The sequence below is a fragment of the Antechinus flavipes genome, chromosome 3, assembly GCF_016432865.1.
Source record: "Antechinus flavipes isolate AdamAnt ecotype Samford, QLD, Australia chromosome 3, AdamAnt_v2, whole genome shotgun sequence".
In the NCBI taxonomy this organism is placed as follows: domain Eukaryota; kingdom Metazoa; phylum Chordata; class Mammalia; order Dasyuromorphia; family Dasyuridae; genus Antechinus; species Antechinus flavipes.
In genome coordinates, this window is record NC_067400.1 from 9090900 (window position 1) to 9111317 (window position 20418).

Genomic DNA, 20418 nt, shown 5'->3' on the forward strand with positions numbered 1-20418 from the left:
ATGTAAAGGACTGCTTGCCATCTAGGGGAGGGGATGGAGGGAGGGAGGGAGGGAAAAAAAATCGGAACAGAAACGAGTGTCAATATAAAGTAATTATTAAATAAAAATTAAATTAAAAAAAAAGAGTTAACTGCTGGCAATATTTGTAGATATATCTGAAAAAAAGGTTCTAGCTTGCTGATCATTGGTGTATTCAGGAGTTAACTAACTGCTGGCAATATTTGTTGGTATATCTGAAAAAAGGTTCTAGCTTGCTGATCATTGAGTTAACTAACTGCCAGCAATATTTGTTGATAAATCTGAAAAAAGGTTCTAGCTTGCTGATCACTGATGTATTCAGGAGTTAACTAACTGCTGTGAATATTTGTTGATAAATCTGAAAAAAGGTTCTAGCTAGCTCTGCTCTCCGAAGTGTGGAGCAGGGCTCCTCCTGGCCACGGCAGCACTCGGACCTCGCTAGTGTTCTGGTAAGATTGATGGTCCTACTGCTTGTGCTGCTTTGCCTCTCAGGGAATAAAATAAAGAGCAGAAAATTTGCTGACCTGCCAGACCAACTGACATTTGTGCAGCAACAACTCTGCCCTCCTCCTCCCCTTCTCATTTCTCCTTTCAGTGGGGTCTCCAGGAGGCTGTTTCCAAGATTCAAGATTCAAAGACGGGGCCTGCAGCAGAGCCCTTCTACACTCTAGAACTGTTCTACAAGCACAGTAAATGACAAGTGATGACTCCCCATCAGTGTTTCCTGTTAACAACCAGCCAGAAAATTTGTCCTTCGAAAAGGCATTTATTCAAGGACAATAGTTACAAAGACCGTCTCTCTGGCAAACCTCAGACTCTTTCCCACAGATACACATTTTGGCCTGGTGACTCTGGGCCAAAGTACAATGGCACAAGGCACACACGAAAAAAGAGGGAATTTACAACTTTTAACTTCAATGTCCTTTCTCCCTGCGGAACCGAAGAACCTTGGACACATTTTCCCTCATGGGGGAGTCACTGCTGACCTAGCCTGGATGTCTACTAGAGGGTCCAAGCCCTCAACACCACGACGGCTTGTTCCTCAGTGGGCACTGACACACGCCGCCCTCTCCGGCTCTGGTCCCGTCAAATACAGTCTCAGTTAGAATGTCCTGGGCTCTTTCAGAAAGAGCGGAGACCCTTCGCTTAGCACCCCAAGAAGTCTCTCCTGCTCTTTCTTCGGGGCCTCCAAGACAGGAGATGGGAGATGAGGGTCATTTCGGCATTAGCCTTTCCCTTTGACCGAGTTTCCTCATCCAAACCCAAGTTCTCCTATAAAAAAACGCACCCTAATTTACAGTAGTGACCACCCACTACATCCCCCTGATCCCCTTCTCCACAGATGAAGCCACAAACAGGCAAACACGATTCAATGAAATTACTCGGCAGTCTGGGGGTCAGGGTGCCCTCGTTTTCAAACTAGGCTTCTATTAGTCTATGGAAATGAATGCTTGGAGGTATCTCTGCCTGGGAATAAGTTCATTCCCTCTATTTTTCACTTGTAAACAGACTGATCCAAGCCTCATATACTGTCCGAGGACAAAATGACAGACTCACACGCGACTGAACCTCAGCCCCTCCTAAGGTACGACTGCAGTCCCCGGGGCTGCCGGGTGTCCTGTGGGTTCTGGGACTTGGCTCGCACAACTTGCAGTGCCCTCGTCTGAAGAGCCATGGCTCGCATCTTGGTCCGGGCAGTGTTTTGGTACGTATTTTTAATGGCTTACACGTGGTCAAGAAACCCTATATTGTTAGCGCTAAGTAGTTTGTGTCCGCAAGGGAAGGTAGGTAGACAGATAGACAGATAGATAAATAGACAGACAGACAGATAGATAAATAGACAGACAGACAGGTAGATAGGCAGATAGAGAGACAGACAGATAGGCAGATAGAGAGACAGATAGATAGAAAGATAGACAGATAGATAGGTAGATAGGCAGATAGATAGATAGAAAGATAGACAGATAGATAGGTAGATAGGCAGATAGACAGACAGACAGACAGATAGATAGACAGACATATATATGCTTGTGTATATATATACACCGAGATAGAGATATTTGTACGTATAGATAAATGGACAAACATATATATACCCAGAGATAGAGATATCTGTAAGTATGTATGTATATATAATATATGCATATATACACAGAGATAGAGATATTTGTATGTATAGATAAATGGACAAACATATATATACCCAGAGATAGCGATATCTGTAAGTATATATGTATATATAATATATGCATATATACACAGAGATAGAGATATTTGTATGTATAGATAATTATACACACACATATATATATACATACAGAGAAAGATATCTGTATAGAGATATATGGATATATATATCTGTATATATATGTACACAGATTTTTATATGTGTGTATATACACATACATATATAAATAGATAGATAGATGGATGTCTCTGTGTATATTGATTCAGTCTATCGAGACTTTATAGGAAAATTCACCCAATGTTAAGTCAGTCTCTTTAGAAGAGAAACCAAGAAAATCTAAGAAGTACTTCAGCTTCCAAATGCTTAATCTCGTGTCTCCGAGAGATGTGGCAACCAAAAGCAACACTATTTAAACCATAAATTTGTTTGTAAACACACTATAAAGGAGCAGTGTTGTTTCATAAAACAGTGAGAAGCACTGGAGGGAAAACCAGTTTACAGAAAATTTGACAAGGGAACAGCAAACCAGAGGACCTGAATTCAAATCCAGCCAAATATCCTTGATATTTACGAGCTGGGTGACCTCGGACAAATCATTTAGCCCCAATCGCCACAAGACAGAGACACAGAGAGATCACAACTATCAAACTAGATCACAAAAAGAGTATTTAAGGATGAATCTGAGAGAAAAGAAATGGGGGAGGAGCAAGGAATGACAAAATCTGTCAAGATTATGGCACTAAATCAATCTTCCCATCAGTGAGAATGGGCTCATGGCCCTCGGATTCTAATATTATGATCCCGAATCATCTGCACAATCAAGTAGAAATGACAGGGAGATGAAAGTGGCTGCCCACACTCGAGGGGCTCTGGGATAGAAAAGATACAACTTCCAGGAGGTCGGACATTTATCAGCAGAGTCCAGAAGGTCCAGACCCAGAGTGACACCCCTGGTGAAGGCCCCTCCCCTCGGATCCTGGAAGTCCTTCAGGTGAGCTTCCCTTGGTTTTATAGCAAGATCAGGTAAAAGGTAACTTAGACCAAGAAACGCCCCTCATTGGAATTCAAGCTCAGCCTGGATTTCCTGCCAGATCTGACCCAAGAGTGAAGGATCAAAGGGCCTCGAGCCACAGTGGGACTCCCCCAGCCCCTCACGGGAGCCTAGAACCAGAGAGAAGGCTTGAAAGGATCTCAGAAGCCGTCTGGGCCCCTCTTCTTACAGAAGAAGAAACTGAGGCTCAAGGGGAAGCTAAGCAGCAGAACCCAAGCCTCCAAGTGGCTTCTTACTGCGCTGCGAGGTGTCCCCCCCAACATGTCGGCGGATTTGGTCCAGGAGAAGCAGAAAACATGGGCAGCCCACGGGGTCTGTCTGCCAGCAGGTTCTGGTGAGTCAGAATCGCGGGCTCCGAGCCCCAGCTCTCCACACACTGGCTTCTGGCCTTGAACTTCACCTCCCAACAAATGACCATCAGAACCACTGGTCCTCCGCCATGAGTGTGGGGCCTCAAAGGCACTTTTGGTACATTTGAGGTCTTTGCAGAGGTACATACAGAGTCCTCTGAGGAACAAATGGGGGAACCCCCCAACACCCCTGTTCCAGTCAAACAGGAGAAAACAAGATGAGGAGCACACGGACCTATCTCCTCCTCCCTCCCCTTCTCTGTTCCCAAAAACAAGAAAGGGCCCAATTTAGATGGGGACAGCGGCCTGCGGCGGGATGCTCCTGCACTGAGGAGGCCAGACAGAAATAAGAAAAACGAAGGTTTCAGGGCGGCAAACTGCAGGGAAAAGTCTCCTAAAACTACCCAAGTCAGCATGGCTGCCTCAGGAGAAATGGGTCTGGGGGGACAGGGCAATTTAAGCTAAGACTGGAGGGCTGATGGAGTAACCTGGAGGGTAATCCCACTCTTTCCTGCCAGGATTCTAAATGCAACTGGAAAGCCCAAAAGTGGGCCTGCTGCCTCCTGCTTTTCTCGGTCTTCCTTCTGCCTCAACTACCTTGTTTCCCAACACTCCGATGGCTCCACATCCCCCGCCCCTCCCACCTTCCCATCCCAATTAAAAGTCAATACCAGCTTCTAAAGATGCAATCCCAGTTATTATTGATCCGATTATCTGATTAAAACAAATCTAAGGGGCAAATGCGGCTTAATTTTCCAAGGGATATTTGAATTTCCAAACCCCCTTTAGTCCCCTTCGAAGCTCTCTAACTTTCCCTGCCTTCCTCCTTTCTGGGATTCTTCCGGCCTGCTCTACTCCTCTCTCTGGGCGGGTGGAGGAGCAGCGTTTGCCACCTGCTCGCCTCCCGTCCCAGAATCCGTCCTCACTCATCCCCTCCTCCTGCTCTCCCTGCCCTGGACCCCACCTGCCCCAGGAAGCCTTTCCCAGGCCCTCTGGAGGCCGGTCCTTCCCTCTCTGACTGGTTCCAGTTTATCCTGTCACAGCTTCTTTGGTTTTTGTCCGCCATCTTTCCCATTGGACCCCGAGCTGTGTCAGAGAAGGGTCTGGCTTTTGCCTTTCTCCATATTCCCAGTGCTTAGCACAATGTCTGGCTCATTTTTTTCAGTCATCTCCAACTCTTCTTGACGCCTTTTTGAGGGGGGAGGACATTTCTTGACCAAGAACCTGGAGGGGACTGCCCATTTCCCTCTCGAGCTCATGTCACAGATGAGAAAACTGAGGTAAGCAGGGTTAAGTGACTCGCCCAGGGTCACTGATACGAGGCCAGAGTTGAACTCGGGAAGATGGATCTTCCTGCTTCGGACCCAGCCTCCATCTACCTTTCTGAAAGGGGGAGAGGGGTAATCTAGGAAAAAACATTACAGGGGATAGTTTGTCTCATTAGAGCAATATTATGAAGGGGTCAAACAACATGAAGCCCCAGGGTGGAGGGAAGGGAAGGGGGATAGAATGTTTAGGTGAAGTTGGGTGACAGTGTATGAATTTCTTTAGTTTTAGTCAAGACCAAATGCGATGTATCTTCCTGCTCTCAGCAGAGAAGCAGAGGACTATGGGACACGCCATTTCATTCGCTGCCATATGTGCTCCACTTGTTTCTGCTTCCCTGTTTTTTCTGTGTTGTAAGGAAGGGGGGAGGGGGCTGGAGCTAAACCCCAAAGTGTCAGTAAGGGAAAACCAAAAATCATCAACGCAACTTTTTTTTTTAATAAAAAGCGGATTATAAAACGTTCCAGTGTACAAAATAAGCAATGAGTGCACCCTAGTCAGGCACAGAGATCCCCTCCCTTTTAATCTGTCGAGCTGTATTTCTGGGGCTTTGAGTCAAAGCAGTGACTCACTCACAGGCTGCAGAAAGATCCCCAGTTCATCCCTGCAAACCACGGAAATGCAGAGCCCCAGGAATGCCCTGGGGACTTCCCAAAGCAGAATACAATTCTTCTTTCTCTTCAGTCTCGCAGCTCGTCAGGCCGGAGGAACTCCTGAATCACCAGGTACCGGCCAGGCTGCGTCCTAAGTGCCGGGGCCAGGACGGCGACACAGCCCTTGGACTCGGGAAACTTCCTCGGGGACCTAAGCTCTTGCCCGGTTTGGGGGGCTCCTCTGAACCAAAGTACCCGTCCCTAGTGCTGGGCCCTGGAAGGCAGATGTGCACCCGGGGCGTCTGTGCAAGTCCGGGGACGCCCATGCAGGTCCTGAAAGCTCCCGGCCCAAGCTGCTGCTTATCCCCGGTGGGAGAGTCGTGGCGGGGCAGGAACAGACGGGCCTGAATTGTTCACGCTCTGTCTCCTAATCCCTGATCAGGTCCCTTCTCCCTTACCGGGAATTTAAAATGCAAAGACTGTTACAAAAGATTTCATTGACAGATGCTTGTATACGTACATATGTATAAACACATATATGTCTAATTATAACGTCCTGGCTATATGTGTGTATATATTTTACCAAATTGGACTCAGCCCCATTTCTCACTAAGATTTTTGCCTCCTGAACTTCACATGACCCAAAGAAATACAGATTTACATTATGGTCTTAGCAAAATAGCCAGTATTTGATAAGCACTTGATAAATGCTTGACAGCTTGATTTTACAATACATTTTTTTTGGCTGGGGTAACTGGGGTGAAGTGACTTGTCCGGGTCACACAGCCAGGAAGTGTTAAGTGTCTGAGGCCAGATTTGAACTCGGGTCCTCCTGACTTAAGGCTGGGGCTCTAGCCACTGAGCCACCTAGCTGCCCCTACAGCCCATTTATCGAATGGAGTTTGATGTTACCAAGAAGAAAAAGAAAGAAAGAAAATGGCTCCTCCTGGAGCTCGGCCCTTCCAGCTTCTCTGGAGGGAACAGACCCGCCCGGAGGCTGTGGAGGTAACTCAGGGAGAGTTATGACAGCCAGTCTCCCAGGGAGAGGGAGGGGACAGTCTCCGCAGGGCAAGAGGCGACTCTGTCCAACTGCTGGAAGGCTACAGTCGGTTCTTGGCTGATGGCCAAACCACGGCCTCGCTTCTGCTCAAGATCTCCATCATCTTCCCCAGTTGTCCCTCCCCTTCCCAAAGCCCACGAGCCATCTTAACCCGGATTTTCTCCAGGCTCTGCTGGAGGGTTGGCCACCGGGCAGCCACAGCCCCACGAGCTGCCAGCTCCGAGGCCGGTGCCAGGGGGGGAGGAGGAGGAAAGCCCTCCCTCAGGAGGCCCTGACCCGTCCAGCAAGCTTGGGGACCGCCCGGGTCCCTCTCCTGGGTCTCCCACAAAGCGAGCAGGCTCAGTTTCCTCCGAAAAGACTATCTCCCCAGCACAACAATCACAGCAGGTTTGGCAGCTCTGCTTGAGCACAAGCCGCAGACACTGCCCTGGCCTTCGGGGCCTTCCAAATGCCGGGGAAAGCTGAAGAAACGGCCTAACTAGACAAGCATCACAGGCCCAGGGGCTCATGGGAACCTCCCCGGTCTCCTGACCCGCCCTTCAGACGCTGTTCCCGCTAGTCTACACACGGGGAAGCTGGGGCTCAGAAAGATTAACCAGGGCGCACAACTGGGCTCTGCAGTCATTTCAGTCATGCAGGACTCTTCATGGGCCCATTTGGGGGCTTCTTGGCAAAGCTACTAGAGGGATTTGCCATTTCCATCTCCTTTTACAGATGAGGAAAATGAGGCAAACAGGGTTAGGTAATTGGCTCAGAATCCCCCAGCTTATCAATACAAAGATAAACTTTAACCTCAGGTCTTGCCGACTCCTCTCTCCATTTCTTTCATGAAGAAAACCCAGTCCCTGCCCTTAAGGAGCTGGTGCAACTCCTTGATAATTAACGATAACAACAATACAGAATTTCAGAACTGAAAACAGAGGAGGAAAATGTCTGAATTCACCTTTGCCTTTCTGCTCCTCCTTCCCCCCCGCCCCACACCTGTTAGATAGCTCCACTTGGAAAGCGCTGTATGGTTACCCTGTCCAGCTCAACGTACCCAAATGGAAAGGATTTGTTATATCCCCTCCCTAAAAGCACTGCTCCTCCAAACTTCTCCATTTCGGTTCAGGCCATCACTGTCCTCGCGCTCAGGTCCCTGTTATCCCACTCTGACCCCCAAACAAATCGCTGCCTTGAGATCTCTCTTATTTATCCCCTTCCATCTACCTACGAGATGGCCAATCAGATTCAGAGACGATCACTTCCCAAGTTCCTCCACGCAGTGGCCAATATCATCTCCCTAAAACAAAGATCTACCGATTCTTCTTGTGCAGCCAGATAATTGTATAATACGTGTGCCTGTATTGGATTTAACATATCTTTTTACCATATTTAACATACATTGGATTATTTGTCAGAATAAAGTGAAGGGAAGGGAGAGAATGTTGGAAAATAAGGTTTTTCCAGGTCAATGTTGAAAAATTATCCTTGCGTATGTTTTGAAAATAAAAAACTTCAATAAAAAAAAAAAACAAAGATCTAACCATCAGTTCAGTGTACAAGAAACTTCCCTGACTCCCTCATCTTCCATTTTTAGTCTTCAATCCTTAGCTTTCTCCGAGGCTAAGATCAGCAACTGGCAACCCCAAATGGGATCAGGAAGAGTCAGATATGACTGAAAATGACTGAACAAAAAAGGCACTGTCCATTCCCAGATGAAGGGGAGGAGAAAGTGCGTACCTGTCTGCACAGGTGCCTTTGCAGGTGGTCCACACCCTTGAAAGCTCTCTTCACCAGGCTTCAGAGTCTCCAGCTTCCTCCAAAGCCTCCCTCATGCTCCCACTACACAAAATGTTTCTTGATCCCTTTCCTGCCCAGTGTTCTCTTCCTTTTGAAATGGCACAGAGGATAGAGCCCGGAACTATCAGAAAGAGGAACTCAAATCAAGCTTCCAACTCTCTCTAATTGTGTAAATCCGGGCAAATCACTTCCCTGTCTGCCTCCAATCCTTCAGCTCTAAAATGGGGATAAAATTAGCACATGTCTTCCAAGGTTATTTCTAAAGCACTTTAAAAACTTTAAAGCATTATCTATATGCGTCGTAGTAGTAGTTGTAGTAGTAGTAGTAGTAGTAGTAGTAGTAGTAGTAGTAGTAGTAGTAGTAGTAGTAGTAGTAGTAATAGTAGTAATAGTAGTATAGTGGTGATAGTGGTAGGATGCACACACACCAGAATGTACTATCCTTGAGGGCAGGATCTGTTAAGGGTGATTTTTCTTCTTTCCCCAATCCCTAGCCCAGTCTCCTGGCACATAGTAGTACTCAATAACAAGGAATTAAATTTAAAGAGAAGGGGAGAGGTTCTGCACATTGGGGACTTTAGAACTGCACGAGAGCTTTAGTGAAAGATTTTAAATGGATTTTAAACATTTTTAAACATCAAATTTGTTTACTGAACTTTTTATATTAAATCCATTCCTCATAATCCTTACCCAAAAAGTTAATTAAGTTAAAACACACACACACAAAAAAAAAATCACTCCACCTATTTATTACTGAAAGGGAAAGCAGGCCCCCCAGGGTTTACTTAATGCTTTCTTTTCCTGCTGTAGCAACCAGAGAAGCAGACTGGAGAACGGGAGATTGCTCTCCTGTCCCGTAAATGACAAGCTCATCCCGATTCTCTGTAGCATCTTTATGATTTTATGTCCAGATCTTGATAATATTAACAGGACTCCTTTATGGGAGGGGGGAAGGGGGGGCAGAGTGAGGTTCTCTGAGGATAAGATCAACAAGCCGAAACTGGAGATTTGTCCCAAACTTCGTGTCTTTCTTAATTCTCTTAAGAACTTAAGAAAAATGAAAGCAACACGTGAACCAGGTAACCCAGCAGTAACTGGGGCAGAGAGCTTGACAGAGACACAGAGACAGAGAGATGCAGACACAGAAAGGCAGACGGAGGAAAAGAAGGGGAAGGAGGAGGAAAAGGAGGAAAAGAGGAGGAGGAAGAGGAGGAGGAGAAGGAGGAGGAAGAGAAGGAAGAAAAGGAGGAGGAGGAGAAGGAGGAAGAAGAGGAGGAGGAGAAGGAGGAGGAGGAGGAAGAAGAGGAGGAGGAGGAAGAAGAGGAGGAGGAGAGGAGAGGAGGAGGAGGAGGAGGAGGAGGAGGAGGAGGAAGGAGGAGAAGGAGGAGGAAGATTCTCTTCCCCCTCATTCCCCCTCCCCTCTCTAAAGAGAAAGTTTTCGTTTCCCCAATGCCCTGGGCACCTTCTGAGATTGAGGCAGGGGCAGAAAGCTGTTTTCCCAAACTCTGAAGTGGCGCCTTGGGACGATTCCAAGCTTTTCAAACAGTCGCCCCTGAGGCAGGGAGAAATGTCCGCCCAAGGGGAACGTTTCCCAAAGTAAAGTTAGAAACCTTCAGAGGGGGCCGCGCGTCCTGATCCCCGCGCTCCGGCTGGGGAGGAGGGGGCGGGCGCCACCCAAGGGTCTGGCCGCTGCCTGGGCGCCGTGGGGCTTAAACAGGGAGACGAGCAGGGCCAGCAGAAGGAAACAGAGCGCGGGCGGAGGGGGGCCGCGGTGCTTGGGGGGCGGGGGCAGAGAGAGGGGCGGAAGAGCAAGTCTTCCTGCCCGACCCCCTGGAATCCAGGCAGAGAACGTCCTCTGGCTTCCTGGGAAAGGTGGCTCGCCAACCTCAAACAGAGATGGCTTGGCTCTGGTTTGAAGGGGGGGCCGGGGGAGGCTCGCTCCCCTCCAGCTTATCTCCAAACCGGGTCCTTCCAGCTTCCCCCTGCGACCTCGGTCGGCCTAGCCCTCCCCAGCTCCTCCCGCCTCCATGCTTACCTCCATTCGTGGAGCAGCCCCAAGGACATCCTGCAGGGAAAGACTCCGGGGAAACAAAGAGCCGCCTGTGTGCGATCGGCCCGCGGCAGGGGCCCGCTGGCTGCGCCCGCAGAGCCGGCCAGCCGGGGAGGAAAGGGCTCGGCGGCCCGGGGCGGGCTGCGAGAGGGCAGGGCGGGGAGGGGCTGGGCCGGGCGGACCCGGAGCTGTCATCACCTGGGAGGCTCACCTCCGGCCCCCGCCGGCCGCTCCTATCCCTTTGCCCCCAAGCCCCAAGCTGGGACCTTTGCATCGCTCCCCTCCCCCGAGGATGAGTTAGCTCTGAAAGGGACCTCAGAGGTCACTCAGTCCGAAGCCTTCCTTTTCCAGGCGGGCAATGACTTCCCCACCGACACGTAGCCCGTGTCCCGCGGGAAACTGCCAATTGCTGAGCCCTCCAAGTCCAGCAGCATCCTTTCCACAGCCCCGAGCTTCAGTTAGTGTAACAGTGAGGGGCAAAGGGCATTTCAAATAGCAGTTTAAAGTTTGCAGAGCTCATAACGAAAATGAATTCCGTTTAAAAATGAGCTATCTGCCAGGTGAGGAGGGAAGGAGAGGAAGGAAGAGGAAGGGATATGTTTGGGAGGGGGGGACAAGAAGGAGGGAGAAAGAGAGGGAGAACGAAGGAGAGAAAAGTAGGAAAAGGAAGGGAGAGAGAAAAGGAGGGAGGGAATGAGAAAGAAAGGAAGGAGGGAAGAAGAAGGGGAGAGAAGGAGGAAGAGAAAGAGAGAGGAAAGGAGGGAGGGAGAGAGGAAAGGAGGGAGGGAGAGAGGAAAGGAGGGGAGAAGGGAGAGAAAGAGAAGAAAGGAAGAAGGGAGGAGAAGAGAGAGAAAGAAGGAGGGAGGGAGGAGAAGAGAGAGAAAGAAGGAGGGGAGAGAACAAGAAGGAAAGAAGGGAGGGGAGAAAAGAAGAGAAAGAGAGAGGAAAAGAGGGAGGTAGGAGGAGAGAGATAAAGAGAGAGGAAAGGAAGAAGGAAAGAGAAGGGGAAGAAAAAAGGAGGGAGAGAGAGGAAAGGAGGGAGGGAGGAGAAGGGAGAGAAAGAAGGAGGGAGAGAACAAGAAGGAAAGAAGGGCGGGGAGAAGGAAGAGAAAGAGAGAGGAAAAGAGGGAAGTAGGAGGGGAGAGATAAAGAGAGAGGAAAGGAAGAAGGAAAGAGAAGGGGAAGAAAAAAGGAGGGGAGAGAGAGGAAAGGAGGGAGGGAGGAGAAGGGGAAGAAAAAAGGAGGGGAGAGAATAAGAAGGAAAGAAGGGAGGGGAGAAAGGAAGAGAAAGAAAGAGGAAAAGAAGTGGGTAGGAGGAGGGGAGAGATAAAGAGAGAGGAAAGGAAGAAGGAAAGAGAACAGGAAGAAAGAAGGAGGGAGGGAGGGAGAGAGGAAAGGACGGAGGAAGGAAGAGGGAAAGAGGGGAAGGGAGAGAAAGAGAAGAAAGGAAGAAGGGAGGAGAAGAGAGAGAGAAGAAGAGGGAAAAAGCAAGCCATTTCTAAGAGATCGGTACTATCACCTAAGGGTGTTTAAAATGCTTCAAATAATCTAACAATTCTTTATTATTTCACTAGAGAGGGGCAGGTAGAATGCAGCTAGAACTTGAAGTGATTTGGAATCAGGAAGTCCTAGCTGCCCTTTTTTTTTTTTTTTTTTTTTTTTTTTTAATGCTCATGATTCTAAAGGTCAATAGCTTCTGGCTGACTCTAGATGTAGTGAAACAATATAGTTGAAGGGTTTCCCTCTTCCCCCAAAATGCATTTCACACACCCTTGACAAAGTTTGTTTCCATCAACATCCACTGCTCAGTCAGACAGAACATGTCACTGCAGATCCATATGCTGGCGCACTAGGCTGAAAGCCCTTGGCCCAGCGGTGATCTGCCTCACTCTGAAAAATAACAAACTCAACACCCTCCCAGCCTCCGTTGCATGTCAGAAGGGAAAAATGTTACTGTGAAAATCTTACTACCCGGTTTCCTTTTGTGGATTTTTTCCCTCTCTCCCTTTCCTACTGAAATCATACGGCGTAAAGCTCATACGTCTTCCCCCAGCGCCCCAGGACAGCCAGCGCGAGTGTGTCTGCAGTCTCTGTCTGTGTGGGTCATCCCTCCTCACGAGCCCCCCACGAGTGGGGGAATGAGCATGTGCAGAGCGGCCAGGAAAGTGATAGGTCTCCTTCTCCACTGCAGCAAGGGCCAAACTGCCAGGAGATTCTGGAGAAGGTGTGACGGGCCACGTCCGACGGACAAGGAGAACAATAAGGGAAGAGGCGGGCACTGCCCGCCAGCACTGCGCTCCTGGGGAGGAATTCCCTCCAGTGCCCCCCCAACCCAGGTGGGCTCCCCAACTCTGGGTTTGTATTGCGCCTCCAGAGCCGGTCCCAACTCTTACGCAGGCTGGGCGCTCTCCACTGGAGATTTTCCGAGCACTGTCATGTCTGTAGCCACAAGGCTACCACCTGGTGCTTTTATCCAACGCGTTCCTTCTGCAGGCGAGAGTCCCAGAGTTCCCGTGCAAAAGTCAAGCAGCGCTAACGTGAGTTCCAACTTCAGCTTTAGTACGTCCTACCTGGAGCATCTCTGAGCTTCTCATCTTCATCTTCCACAGAACGGAGGTAACGACCCCCTAGAATTTGGAAGACAGCCAAGGGAGATGAGGTGCGCAGGGCGCTTTATAAACCTTAAACTCCAGGGAAAAGTTGATAATGATGTTGGAAACGATCACGGGCCAATGACTGATAATGACAATGTTGAAACCCGTCCCTGTCCCTACGGTTCCCAGAACCCGCCTCTTTTTTGTGCTCGCCAACTGCACACTATAAATATGTACAAAGTACAAGTTACAAAGTAACCAGGGTGGGGAGAGAATACCAACCACTGAGTGACCGAGTATGAGCTAAGGTTTAAACTGACCTTCTCCATCTCTTGGATACCAAGAGGCAAACAGAAGGAAGGAGGGCCTTCAAGGCAACCTAGGCAAAAGCGCAGAATGAAGGATGGATGCTTGTATCAAGGGAAGGAGGAGCAGGCCAGTTTGCCCGGATGGAGTGTGCATAAAGCAAAGGCACCTGTTCTTCCTGCTAAGGCAGTAGAAGAGCCTATATCCCTTATCTTTCTGAGAGCCATTAGAGTACCCTGAGAATATCCTAATTGATCTTCCTTATACCACTTCAGTCTCTCTCCACTTCAATCCATCCTCCACTGTTCCATGATTGATGCTCTCAAAACACCAATCCAACCATGGCACTGCTGTACAGCTCTCTTTATTTCTCCCTTCCTCCTCCTTCCCTTCTTTTCTCCCCCTCCTTCTTTCTTCTCCTTCTCAAACTTCTTTCTTCTCTATCTCTCCCCTCCTCCTCCCTTCTCTCTTTATCTTTACCTTCCTCCTCCTTCCCTCTTTTCCTCTCCTTTCCTCTCCCTCCTTCTTTCTTCTCCTCAAACTCTTTCTTCTCTATCTCTTTCCTCATCCTCCTTCCCTCCTTTCTTCTTTTTCTTCCTCCTTTTCTCCCTTCCTCCTCCCTCCTTCCTTTCCTCTCTTTTTCTCTCCCTCCTTCCTTCCCATTAGCCTTTCTTCTTTTCTTTACCTCTCCCCTCCTCTTCCCTCTCTTCTTTCCTCTTTTTTTCTCAAACTTCTTTTTTCTCTATCTCTTCCCTCATCCTCCCTCCCTCCTTTCCTCTCTTTCTCTTCCTCCTTTTCTCCCCTCCTCCTCCCTTCTCTCTTTATCTTTACATTCCTTCTCCCTCCTTCCTTTCCTCTCATTTTCTCTCCCTTCTTTCTTCCTCTTAGCCTTTCTTCTTTTCTTTTTTCTATCTCTCCCTTCCTCCTCCCTCCCTCCTTTCCTCTCTTTCATAGGAAAATCAATTAGGGTGTTATCAAGGTACTCCTACTGAGAGGTGATAAAGCCCTGAATTAAGGTGGAAGTAGACAAGTTTAGATTCAGGAAATGCCACAGAATGACAACTGACAAGGCGTGGCCACTGGATGAGAGGGAGCAATGGGAGAGGGAAAGGATGAAGCAATGAAAGAGAAAAAAAAAATCTAGGGTCTTGGAACCAGGCTAGTTGTTTCTACTGTCTGAAAGGAAATCATGTTGTTAAGAACTGAACAATGCAACTTTCTTGATTTGGGAATTATAGAATATTATACTTCTGTGAATGATATAACAGGACTTCATTTTTATTTGGATAGATCAGGCTTTTGTAAGCTGATAAAGACTTATAACTGCTAAATACATCTTAATGAATTTTGGGAAGTTTGCAGCTAAGATGAAATGAGGTGCTTTCATCTCCTGGAGGATAACTGAATTGCAACTAATTAGTAATAATTCAACAGAGTTCATTTGCTTTAAGTAAATGAGAAAGTCACCTGAATTGAAATAAACTATGCAATTTAGAAAGTAAAAGCTTGGTAAATCATTGGTTTTATTTAACAACATTTTGTGGCAAAGGAGAAATTCATTGCTGTAAAGATCAATTGTATAGAAGAAATTGCTTAGAATGAGTTAAGATAGACTTGCTATTAAATAATGATTGTTGCTGTTATTCAGTCACGTCTGACTCTTCGTGACCCCATCTGTTGTTGGTTTTTGACCAAGATACTGGAGTGGTTGGCTATTTCCTTCTCCAGTTCATTTTACACATGAGGAAACTGAGTCAAATAGGGTGAGGTGACTTGCCCAGGATCACCCAGCTAATAACCGTGTAAGGTTGGATTTGAACTCATTTAGATGAATCTTCCCGATTTCAGGACTGGTGGGCAGTCCACTATGGTGCCACCTAGGGGCTAGTCAGTATAATATATATTACCACAAATCATCTTTGAAATCTCAGAATAAGGAAATAATCAGACAAGTATGAAGTTTACGGGACAAAGATATAACCACTAATTAATAAAATTAAAATCAGAAATATCTTCTATTTTGTTTTAAAGAGGATTTCAATGAAATATATTTTGAAATTTTAAAATTGAATATATTTTAATCTTTGTCCCTTACAATTGAAGTTAGATAAGAGTCTGTTAATAAAATCCACTCATTTCACAGGGTTACTTTGTGGAAAGAGTTGTTTATAAAGTGCTAAGCCCCATGCCTTGCCCATAGCATATATCAAGCACCACAAATGTTATCTATTATGATTACTTCATTCTCTGTGCTCTGTTCCTAGTAATTATTTGTCTTATGGGATTTCATTTACAGAGAGATATATTTTCCTATTAGGATAATTAGTCAAAACTTATTACTATGTCCTGCCATCTTCATTTCTTTTTTATTGAAGTTTTTTTAATTTTCAAAACATATGCAAGTATAATTTTTCAACACTAACCCTTGAAAAACCTTGTGTTCCTATATCCCCTCTTCTTCCCACCCCCTCCCCTTCTTTATTTCTTAGTCTAAAAGGATAAGTAAGAATATTCAACTTTCCCACCCCCACCCAGCATTGTCTCATATATTATTTTTTTGCTGGTTCTGTCTTTAACAAAATCTTTGGTATTAAAGCCTTTCCCAGTCATAAGGATTGCAAGCTTAAAAGTTACTTGTGATAGAATGTATGATTTTCCATGTGGGTTAATTTAAAAATGCAATTGATTGATTTCATGTCAAAGATTAAGTTTTGTTTGAAATTTTAAAATTCATGTTTTAATTTTTTTAATTCATGATATTATGAAAGTTATTGCTGCGTTTCTAAATTTTCTTGTATTAAAAAAAATTCTGGGAAACCATTGCTTAAGAAACTCTATTTAGGGAATGATAGGATTGTACCATTGGAGAAATATGGGAGGGGGAAGAAGCCTTCTCAGAATTTATTAGCTTAGAACTAAATCTGATCAGTGACTTTTTCCATCACTCAGCACCTGTACCAGAATCATTGGTCACTGAGATCCAGACTCCACCCACTCTCTCTTTTTTCTCAGACTCCCAATCTTGGCTTGATTTCTCAAGGAAACCAGTTCCAAGGGTTTCTCCCTATGGACCCACCCTGCTGTTCTCATCAGTCCTTAGTGTTTGAGCTCCTACCCCACTGAGACTCTGATCCCCAGGGCAGGGCTTCAGGACGTGAATTCACACTCTCATCTACTCACTCAGCACATTCCCATTCACAAACACTGGCACCGAATATTCCTCACACCTGTGAGCTTTAGAGAGTAATCTCTCTCCTTCCGCCTGCCACAAGAATGACAAACAAACGTACACACAGTGTTGTAAAGTTTGCTAAGGACGTTGCCTAACCACTTAAAGGGCTAACTCCCCCCCCACTTATTCTCAACCTACTGTACCCGAAGTACAAGCTTCCTTCCAGTCTTTGCCTTTATGGCCCTGGGGCAAGCAATTCTACATTTACAGGAAAAAGAGAATACTTCAGGTCAACCCGGTAACTCTGACACCAACTGCTCACAGTACATTTCCACATCCTCAGTGGAATAAAACCAGTTAAAATCTTCGTTCAAAACTTATTGTTTGCCTTAAAAAGAAAAAAAATTTCTCATTAAGGTATTCTTTGTGGAAGACATTTCTGGGGGAAAAAAAACTCTTACTCATGGAAGTTTCTATAAGTTCAGGCCACTGAGGAAATCACTGAACATAAATTTCAAATGATACCTACTCATCAGCTTCTGTCTAGGGAAGTCTGTTTAATTCTTCTTAAAGAACTATTCCAAGCAGCTTGCCCACTTTTTCCTCTTCTCCATGGAAGAGACATAAAAAAGGAATTCCAGAAAAGAATAAAGACTTGAACAGAAGCAGATAAGGAAAGGGGAGGAACTGTAGATGTGGAACTTAGCTTATTTTTCCAGATTTAGTTGATTGTTTTCTGGTGGATTTTTTTTATTTCTTTTTTTATTCTTTGTTTCAAGGGATTGGTCTTCTGGATTTTGAGCAGGGAATGGGATGTGTCTGGAAATTGAAATTTTAAAATAAAGAAAGAACATATATTCAGCAATGGAAAGAGGCTATAAGAAGATATCCAGCCAGGACATCCTAAGGGCTAAGACCATAAAGTCTGGCTCATATCATCAAGTTGGGATGATAGACAAGTTAGAAAGAAATTTTTTAATCACTCTTTATGGAATATCTGAAATTTGGAGCAAATTGAGAATAAATAAGAATTAGCAAGAAAGTTACAAGATTTTGAGAAGTAGCTTTTCTAAAGCTTATTCTCAAAGAATTCCTTTATTTGCTATTTTACTCATCTAAGACTTTTAAAGCAGCCCCAAATTCATAATTACAATCTAGACATAAGTAGCACCTACAAAACTTATTAAAATTTTCAAAGAGCTTCCTATATATTGTCTCATTTGCTCCTTGTGAGATAGGGGCTTTTATTATCTCCATTATACAAGAGAGCAAGCCAGAGCTCAAAGGGATATCAGACAAATACGTTATCTTTCACGGATTCAGAACCTGAGAAGTCATCAAGTCCAGCCCACTCATTTTGCAGATGGAGAAACTGAGATAAAGAGGAGGTTAAATGACTTGTCCAGCGTCACACAAGCTTTAAATGTCTGACACAATTCGAACACGTCTTTCCGATACCAAATCCAGGATCCTTTCCAGCACAACCTTGCCCTTCCGAACACATGAAAGAGACTCATTCAAACAGGCTCCACGCTATATTTGGCCTGCCTAGGCTTTGCTTTTCATTCCTATAAAATGAACTTGGATCAGCTGCCCCATAAGTCTAAGAATATGGGGCTCCCGAGTCTCGCCTTGAGTCTCTCAGTCTCATTGTCCTTCGAGCTCAGAAATGGGCAGGACTAAGACTTCAGGGAGAAAAATGCTGCTTCTGGCCCCACTCCTCCCTCAGAGACAAACCATCCATCTGAATGTAACAAAGTCTCACAAGGAATTGCAGGGTCAGGAATTAAGGCAATTGGAGAATGTTGAATAAACCGTGGATGTGGTGGAATACCGTGGGAAATGATAAGCAGGATGCTCTCAGAAAAACCCGGGAAGCCCTCCATGAACTCAAGCAAAGGGAAACTGTGTACAAAGCAACAGCAAGGTTCTGGGATGATCAGCTGTCAATAAATGACTGCTATTCTCAGCAGAACAACGATCCATGACTGCTGTGAAGGATTTATGATGAAAAGTCCTGTCCGTATCCAGAGAAGGAATTGATTGTGTCTGAATACAGACTGAAGCATTCTCTCTCTCTTTTTTTTTTAACTTTGTTTTTGCTTGAGGGTTTTTTAAAGAGGGGAATCTATGTTTTCTTTCAAAACATGACTTTTCTGGGGGGAAAGAAAAAAATTAAGACAGAATCCCTGGAGTTTTCTGAAGTTGAGAACACTGACCAGCTCCAAAAATGCACAAAGTTTTCCCAAGCTGGGGCCAGTGGACCGCGACTTTCAAGATCACAAGCTTCCCCTGCATGAAATTCCAGACTCTTCCCAAATCCCCTTTAAATTGTGGGTAAAATAACTATTCTCATCTCAGCCCTGGAAGGAGAGGATATTGTGGTCCCCACTTTTCACTTGAGGAGACTGAAGCTTCTGACAATCCTACTAGTCTAAGAGTCACATGAGAGCCTGGGCCCAGAGCCCAAGAAGGGGTTTGACAAAACTGAGACCCAGAGAGGTGACGGCTTGTCCCGGGTCGCCCAGCTGGTGTGGGGGGGGGTTCATACCCAGATCCTCGGGTTCCCAGCCCACCCACACCTAATACACACACCGATGGCACCATCGCCTTTCATCAAATGACCAGCATTAAAACGAGCATCTGTTTGTCGCAGAGAGCACCAACCACCTTCTCCCCCAGCATCGATCGGGTCCCAAGAAATCTGCCTCCAACTCCAACACTCCTTTGGGCGCAGGGTTCTTCCCACCTGACTTTCCCTGGCACACGAATCTGCCCTCCCCCCTCCAGGCCACAGCCTGGGGCCAGCTGCCCCTCCCTTACCTCCATTTGCATCCCAAAGTCATGCTGTGTGGGACCGAGGGGGAGCCGCTGAGCCAGAGACCCACTAGCGCAGGCTGAGTGCCCTCAGCCCTGCTTCTCTGCCCTGGAGGGAACGACCTTATACAACAGCCTTCCTGGCATCCGAGAGCCGAGACAGGCTGGGTGGGTGGAGCGTGGCTAAGCACACAGATACCAGGAGACCAATCGAGCCCGACAGCTCATCTCAGACTTAAGGTATTAAATGGAAAACTTTGAGTAAATTTCAGAAGATTAAAAACCATGTCCAGGGCTCCTGTCGCGCCCATACCACGTAGATATTTAACCAACCCTTCCTGTCCCCTCCACTCCTAATTCCTTTTCTTTAAATTAAAAAAAAAAAGTTGTTTTGTCACCTGTTATTATATGACTACCAGACTATCCCCTTCCTTGAAATCGAGCCTTTCCTTGAAGTAAAAAAAAAAAAAAAAAAAAAAAAAAAAAAAAAAAAAAAAAAGGAAGTTGAGCCAAAAAAATAAATAAACAAAAAAAACATTGTAATCCTGCTCTGGACACGTAGACAACATTCTGACCTACTAGTCCCCCACCTTTTTCCTCAAGAAGAGGGAAATTGTTTCATGAGCCTTCCTTGATCTCTCAGCTGCCAGTGTCACACCCTTCTCAAATTTACTTGTATTGATTTTTGTCTCCTCCTGTGTGTCCACGAGCTCTCTCTTCCAAATAGACTGTAAGCCCCCGGAGAGCAGGAGGGCTTCCTCTCCTCCTTTCCCATGTCCTGCCATGGCACCTGGTAAGGAGCGTCGATGACTGCTTGGGGATCGAGCAAGCGTCCCCTTCCCTGATAGCCCCCCATATGTCTCTGTAGAGAAAAGGGAGGCAGTTCTTGCTTTTTCCACTACTCAAAGTTCAGTTCCCCTTCCTTCATTTACTTTTTTGCAGTCATGTAAGGTGCCAGCCTTCTGGAGCGCTCCCATCTTCCCCTGTTTCCCTGAAACCTCATCAGCAGTTCTTGGAGCACAACAGGAGCAGAGATGTGGGGGCGGGAGGGACCCCAGAGGCTGCCTCATCCAAAGCCTTCATTGTACAGAGAAGGAAACTAGACCCCGGA

General features: G+C 46.3%; 1 protein-coding gene across 2 annotated transcripts in view; it reads right to left on the reverse strand.

Moving 5' to 3' along the window:
* Positions 1-19744, reverse strand: part of GAL3ST2 (galactose-3-O-sulfotransferase 2) — a 38976-nt gene extending 19232 nt beyond the window's left edge. Inside the window, exon 1 of one of the 2 annotated variants that reach the window (XM_051991668.1) lies at positions 19314-19744. In XM_051991668.1, coding sequence (XP_051847628.1) covers positions 19314-19336 — 23 coding nt within the window. In that variant the 5' untranslated portion in view covers positions 19337-19744. Of the gene's footprint in view, positions 1-10403; positions 11164-19313 lie in introns of those variants that run through there. The other variant, XM_051991667.1, reaches the window with a different exon arrangement.
* Positions 19745-20418: the final 674 nt, after the last annotated feature.